Source organism: Crocodylus siamensis, chromosome 6, assembly GCF_052110815.1.
Source record: "Crocodylus siamensis isolate JL-2025a chromosome 6, ASM5211081v1, whole genome shotgun sequence".
Lineage (NCBI taxonomy): Eukaryota > Metazoa > Chordata > Crocodylia > Crocodylidae > Crocodylus > Crocodylus siamensis.
In genome coordinates, this window is record NC_143400.1 from 26,746,555 (window position 1) to 26,753,424 (window position 6,870).

General features: G+C 57.1%; 1 protein-coding gene across 2 annotated transcripts; it reads left to right on the plus strand.

The window, feature by feature from the left end:
* The first annotated feature begins 824 nt into the window (after positions 1-824).
* On the plus strand, positions 825-6,386 carry LOC149861909 (uncharacterized). Of its 2 annotated transcripts, XM_090054752.1 has the most exons (5): positions 825-966; positions 1,157-1,377; positions 1,697-1,904; positions 2,781-2,870; positions 5,425-6,386. In XM_090054752.1, exons 2-5 carry the CDS (start codon positions 1,186-1,188, stop codon positions 6,195-6,197), a joined length of 1,263 nt encoding a protein of 420 aa, XP_089910878.1. In that variant the 5' UTR covers positions 825-966; positions 1,157-1,185; the 3' UTR covers positions 6,198-6,386. The 2 variants fall into 2 exon arrangements, with proteins under 2 accessions (XP_089910878.1, XP_089910879.1); XM_090054753.1 differs by lacking the exon at positions 825-966 and having other exon boundaries at positions 980-1,377.
* Positions 6,387-6,870: the final 484 nt, after the last annotated feature.

Here is a 6,870-nt window from a genome sequence, read left to right on the forward strand (position 1 = left end):
TAGCTCTCCACCAGGAAGCTGCCCCAGAAGGGACACAAGGCAGTGCTTCCGCATCCGCTCGTCACAGAAGTGACGTTGCTCAGACGACGGGAGCACAGGGGCCAGGGTGTACCGTATTTCTCTGATTATACGACGCTCCCGTTTTATTGCAGACCTGCATTTTAAGGACCCCCATCCCCTGGGTGGCTCCTAGTACTGCATTTCTGCTATTATATGCCCCCCGCATACCTGGATTTTGAAGGCCCCGTGTCAGACCCCCCACATACTGCTTCAGGGCTTTGGTACCATATTTCTTTGTATATTAGGCACTTCTGTCTATAGGAGAGAGAATCCGCCCACCAGCGCCCTGGTTCCAGAGCCATGGTACCGTATTTCCTTGTATTCAATACACCAGCATCCATAGGATGGACCCGGATTTTGTGACCCGGCCCCCCCGCAGTGGCAGGTGGCTCCAGAGCCATGGTACCATATTTCTTTGTATAGTGCACAAATATGGTACGATATCCATGCACTTGCGTGCCTGTGTGATGGTGATCTCTGTGTGCGTGTGTGTCTGTGCAATGGCGATCTCTGTGAGCCTGTGAGTTTTTCTGCCTGTGTGCCTCTGTATCTGTATGAGCCTGTGTGTGCGCGCGCCTCTGTTCACCTGCCTGTGTCTGTGAGCCTGTGCATGCGTCTGTGTGAGCCTGTGCTTGTGTGTGTGTCTGTGTGAGCCTGTGTCTCTGTGCCTGCGTGTGCCTGTGCCCAGCTTTGTGCCCCCATCTCTGTCTGTACGTGCCTGTGCCCGCAAATGCCAAGCTTTTGTGGGTAAAGCTCATCTCTCAGACGCTGCCAAAAGAGCCAGTCGGCTGGGCCGGGCTGGGGCGGAGCAGCAGCAGGATGTGATGCTGGGGCTAAATCCAGCCCCTTCCGTCCTCCCTCTGCCAGCTGGGGCCGGCCTGGTGGGAGGAGGAGCAAGGGCTGCAGGTGGGGAGTAAGGGGCCCCAGTAACACGTGGGGCTGGGGAGGTGCTCGGGGTCCAGCCCAGTCCTTGCACCCCATGTCATGGCAGGACCCCCGTGGCCCCTTGGTGCAGGGCTGTGGGGCTGGGCGAGGGGCTGGGTCAAGATCCTAGTCTCCCCATCACACACTAACGCCTGCTGTCTCCTTCCCGCAGGCAGCCAGGAGCCCTGACATCCAGACGAGATGGCTGCTGAGCTGGAGCTGGCACCAGCTGCGGGCTTCCCCTTCCCAGCACCGGTGACGATGGAGGAGCAGGACCTGGCTGGCTCTGAGCCTGGGGTTGGAGCCGAGGGTGCAGACAAAGCGTCCCCGAGATGCCCGGCAGCCCCTGTGGTCAAGCAGGAGCCTGTGGAGGAGCCCATCCAGGGCTGGCAGGTGAGCGTCTCTGTGCTGAGCCTGTGTTGCCGAGCACAGCTGAGGGGATGCGGGAGGTTTGCAGCCACCTGGGGGAGCTCTGCCAGCAGATGCTGAAGCTGGTGGTGCTGGAGCAAGCCCTGGCCATCCTGCCCCAGAAGATGCCGAGCTGGGAGTAAGGGTACAGTGTAGAGACCTGCACCGAGGCGGTGGCCCCGGCTGAAGGGCTTTGGCTGGGGCAGTGGAGGATGAGACAGGTGCTGCTTCCCTGTCTCCACGTGTCTCAGGCTGTTCGCTCCCAGTCCCGTCTTTCCCAGTGACGTGGCTGTTTTGTCCCCAGGTCACAGTGCACGTCAAGCTCGAGGATGTGGCCCTAAATGTGGAAGGACCTGGGGCATTGACAGAACCTCTCTCCTCTGGGCTAGAGCAGCCTCCTCCCCAACCCGGGCACGTGGCTAAGGAGGGGGCCGGATGGGGTGAAACCCCCAGGCCCCAGAAGGAGCTGCCTTGTGCCCCAAAAGAGGAGCCCTCACCCCGCCAAGAGCCAGGTAACGTGCCAGAGGCTTGGGTAAAGGTACCGAGGGGCCTGGACGATGGTGTTCAGCCCCTGGAGTATGGAGCTGGGATCTCTCGCTGTGAGTCTGGGAGGCAACAGGGCCTCACAGGGACACAGCAGGACAGCAGCACCAGGGGAAAGATCCTTTGCCTTCATGGTGCTATTTCAAGACCTGGGATTAGGGTGTTGAGAGGGAGAATGGTCCAGAGGCAGGAGTTTGCTCTGTATGCATGTAGATTTATTCAGCAGCCGGTGCACACCCATACACCTAGAAATACACTAGTTACCTTGCCGGCAAGTGTTGTTCCCTGTCCTGTTGATCCAGGGTCTCGCTGAGACATTCAGGGGTGTCTAGTAGTCCAACGCCCCTTTGTTTCCAAACTGCTTTGTTACGTGCATATTCGTCGTTTCCCCTGTGACAATTGTTATGACTGCTGACCATTTACAAGTTATTTGCAGACCTCCATTTTCACCATAGGCTACTTTTCTAAAACCTGCGCTCGGACCAACACATTTCCTTATCGAGCTTCTCTCTCTGCACAACGTTTTCTCACTTTCCTCGACACCTTTTCCACTTGGACAAAGTGGCAGCGGCTTTGCTCAGCTTTAACCAGTTAGTGGCTTTTTAGCAAGCTTGGGGGGTATGCAAGTTTTGGCAGGAGCGAACGCTGGCAGTTTTTGTGGTTATGCTGAGCGCTGCTGTCATCATTATACGTGCTGGAGTCCCGGTCACTTCTCTGCCTTGCCCACCATGAGCCCTCTGTGCCCAAGAACAGGCTGTTGTAGGTATTTGGGCAGTGGGGTTTTTTTCTAGTGATTTTGGGTGGGTTTTATTTACCATTAACTCCAGGTCTCTGTCCTGCTGCAGATTCCCCCGACACAGAGGCGACCTGGGACTCATCGGCAGATGAGAGCTCATTGGACTACTTCCCCAGAGGAGGCTCTTTGCTAGGGGCAGGTAAGAGGTGGCAGTTCTGCCCCTTCCAGCAGCAGGAGGCCTCGCCCATCACCAGAAAACTCTTTTCAGTTCCCCTGTTTTGTTGGGGATCGATTCAGAACATTGCTTGTTCTCATGGCGTCCCCCTAGAAGTCACCTTCAGCCTTTGGAGCAAGTGGCTCTGTTTGTTCCCTCCTCCTCCTCCTGTACTGCAATAAAGCACCAGCATCCTGCTTGGCTTCCCTTCCGAGCAAAGGAAGAGTTATCAAGGGTCATCTGCATCATCATGGCTGTGGAGCTCTACTAGGGCCCTGCTACATGTGCAAATGAAAGCTGGATAGAAACCAGCAATAGAGTTGTTGCACATTTTCAATTAGCAATTGCATAGCTTGTTTGCTCCCTTGGTAGCTGGATGGCCATTTTTAGGGTCTGATCGTTACTTTCTGCACATGGCACGTCTAAATTTATTGTGCAGTTCACCGCTGAATGGTGTGATAATTACTTTGCTGTTGTGCCTGGTCTTATTTTTCATTTGTATGCAGTTGAAATGCCTTGTGCAATTCACTAGTGAAGTGTGTAATATATGTTACATATAGCACAGGCCTTAAGACCTGTGAGACCATGCCTGGGGCTGACTTAGGCACATGCCAGCACGCGGGAGTAGCAGGGCTTTGCCTTTGCCAGTGGCACTAGCATAACCTTTGTCATCATCGCTGTCCTCATTGCGTGTTATTGAGGTGTTATAAGTGTTGAAGACCCCTATCACATGATATATATATTCAGGAATCCAGGTTTTCTGTTTCCTGTGGGATGATGTGGATTTTCCCCTTTTAAAGGAGAAAAACTCAGATTTGCCTCTCTGAAGCGAGAAACCGTGGGCGTCTTGGTTTGCAAACAGCTGGCATGGGAGGGCCTGCAGGCAGAGCTGGCAGGGCTGGCGGGGGGCATGACAGCAGTGTGTGGGTGGGCAGCTTGGGCCACGTGGGGTGCAGGGGGGAACACGTGGCAGCTGCAGCCCTCCAAGACCCTATCGTCCTGGGGTCCTGAGCTGGACAGGCTTAATTTGCAGAACCCAGTGCTTGACTTTGCACACTCGCTGTGGCCCTGGACTCCATTTCACTCTTGTTGCTCCCAGTTGCCCCATGATGGGCATGGTGTGCAGGCACCATGTGGGGGTGAGGGGAGCAGGGATGGGAGGCCTCTGTTTTTTATTCTTTTTCCCCCCAAGGGCCGGGGAAGAAGTGTATGGCAGGAGGCTGCTCGGGTTTTTTGAGTGTTTTTTATTTTCATTTTAAAACCAGCAACCCCCAACTCCCAGTTGGAGCAGGGGGCAGTGGGATGGACATCCAAGGAAGCTATGAACTCTCCAGCATTGAAAATGTTTAAAAAATAAGGTTGGTTGGGGCCAATGTTCCTGCTGAGACTCAGCCCTGCAGCATCCTGCCTACAGGGTCTTGTCCCTCTAGCTCAGGGTCAGACCGATGCTGCACTGAGGTCAGGAATAAATTTTCCCCGGTCAGATTGGTACAGACTGGGGGAGCTGCCTTCCTCCACAGGGGTTGCATGGCTCTGCCTGGGATCTTGCAGGAGCTGCTGTGGGTCTGCACTGAGGCAAACCTTGCAGGCAGTGCCAGTGGGCACCCGGCAGCCTGGTAGTCCTGTGTTCCCCCATTCCCCTGTTTCAAGGGCTTGCTGCACTTAGCACTAGGGTGGGAAGGCTTCCCACCTTTACGGCTTGGAACCAGGATGTCCCTTTTTTTTCCCCCTCAACCCCAACAAAATCGCAGGGCTTGCTTGCTTTTTTCAGGGAAAACACTTGATCTTGCACTTTCCATGGGGGAAAAAAGCCATAATTGCGAATTGAGTCGGTCCCAAGATACAGGGGCTTGTGTTTTTGATGCATCTCAAATTTTACTTCAGTCTCTGGACATCACATTCATGTCTAGAATAGATGGCAAAGGGCGCATCCAGATGAACTGGTTTGAGGCAATGCAAACCGCATGCAGCCCATGTGCAACCGTGCGCCATGCTGCAGATTTACAGTGCAGTGCCAGAATTGGATACTGGGATTTCCCAATATCAAAAAAAACGTTAAAAAAAAAACGTGGGGTAAAGCATGCTGCAGGAGTGTGCACTAGTGCAAATGGAGGCTTTCTTCTCCAGGGAGATGCTCTGGCTGCTGGCCAGAGAGTTTCTGTGGTTGCTAAGTGCCTCTGCTGCTACAGCATGCTGCTGGAGTAAATAAAAGTGCAGCAGGGCTCTCAGCTGCTTGTGCAGATCCTGTCTAGTACCCAGGCCTCTTCTGGGCCCAGACAAAGAGCCAGGCTGCCTTATAGCTGGGCACATGGGCCAGCCGTGCTGTTGCCCCAGGGTCTGAGCCACCCAGACCTCAGCTGCAGCCCGGACACAGTGGCAGGAGGCCCTGGCACTTGCAGCGGGCATTGTTGTGGCTGGGGGGGGCCATGCTTGGCCCTCTGCCCAAGCATGAGGCTACCCCCCAGGGACCCTCGCTGTTCTCAGCCCTTGCCATGTTGCTGTAGCTGAAGGTGGCCCTTCATTTCCTCTCTCTCTACAGGCAGCCCGTCTCTCTGGGCAGAGGCCGCTGACCTGCGGCCAAGAGCCACCCGGCCACTGTCACGCACTCCAGGGGCCATCCGGATGCGCCGCTTGCGCTGGAGGCGACGTGCCCTGCGAGACAGCATGCAGGAGGAGGCGTTTCGGGCAGAGTGGGTGCGCCACCGGGAGGCTCAAGACTTTCGGGCGCAGGTGCTGCGTGAGCTCCGCCGCTTCCGCCGCAACCAAGCCCTGGCACTGGAGGAGGCGCGGGCTGGGAGGGTGGCCCTCCAGCAGCTGGTTGGCGAAATACAGGAGAAGCGGCAGCTGGCCCGGGATGGCTTTGAGGAGCTGCGCCAACTCTGGGCCTCCATAGAAGCTGCCGTCACGCAGAAGCGCAGGGTCGCAGAACAGCTCCTGGCTGCCATCCCTGCCCTGGCTGCTTCTGGCGCTGCACCACAGCCCGCGCCAGCCCCACAGCTTCTTGGCCCTGCTGGCCAGCCTGTGCCCCCAGCACCAGGGGCAGGGCCCAGCTGGGAGCAGGTTGGCTGGCTGCTGGCACAGCTGGCACCCCGGCAGGCCCCACAGGACCGCCGCAGCCGTCAAGGGGCACCAGTCCTGCGCCCCCCGCTCCCAGTGCCAGACCTACCTGCCACAGCTGCCCCCGAGGAGGAGGACCTGCCTCCCTCCGCAGAGCAGCCAGGGCCCCGGCTACGTCCGCGTGGCCCCCGCACACGGGGCAGTCGGACACGGGCCCGAGGCCCTGCTCGGAGCCGCAGGGCTGCCAACCCCTGAGTCCCTCTTCCTTGGGCTTCCTCACCTGGTGTTTCCCCTGCCCCTCAGGACCCTTTTTCTTCCCCCCGGTGCACACGTAAATAGTTTTTGTGCCTTTTGGGCTTGGTTTTGTACCCGGGGGGGTTGGGTGAATAGTGGTGGGGTGGTGGAGGGTTTTGCCTGGGGTACCATGGGTATGTTGGGTTGTTGGTATTGGGGAAGTTCTGGGGAGAAGGAGGGTGAATAAAGTTACTTTTGATTTTGCTATAGCCATGCTACCTATGTTGTTCTGGTCCTGGCAGTGGCCCTGGATGGAGACCTCTGGGCCGTGTCCTGGTGCTGGTGGTAAGACAACTGGTGTCCTACCCAGGGGTGCTGCAGGTGGGCAGCCCTGGCATCACGGTCCGGCTCCCATGTGCTGCTGCCGGAGTGGTTGTCCTTGCCTGCAGTACAGTTTCTGGCTGACCAGCAAGCCTGCTCTGGGCGCAGAAACCTCTCCCCAAGACTCGCACTTCTTATGCAGGACACACTGCGGTGATGAGTGGGCTGTATGCTGCAGCGCTGCCTCCGAGCAGCTGACTCTGTATCCAGGCAGCCTGGTCTGGGGCCACTGGTGCTGCTGCTGGCAGCTGGCCCAGAGGTGCAGGCATCTCTGCTGGAGCAACTGGACCATAGCCCAGGCAGCCATGCAATC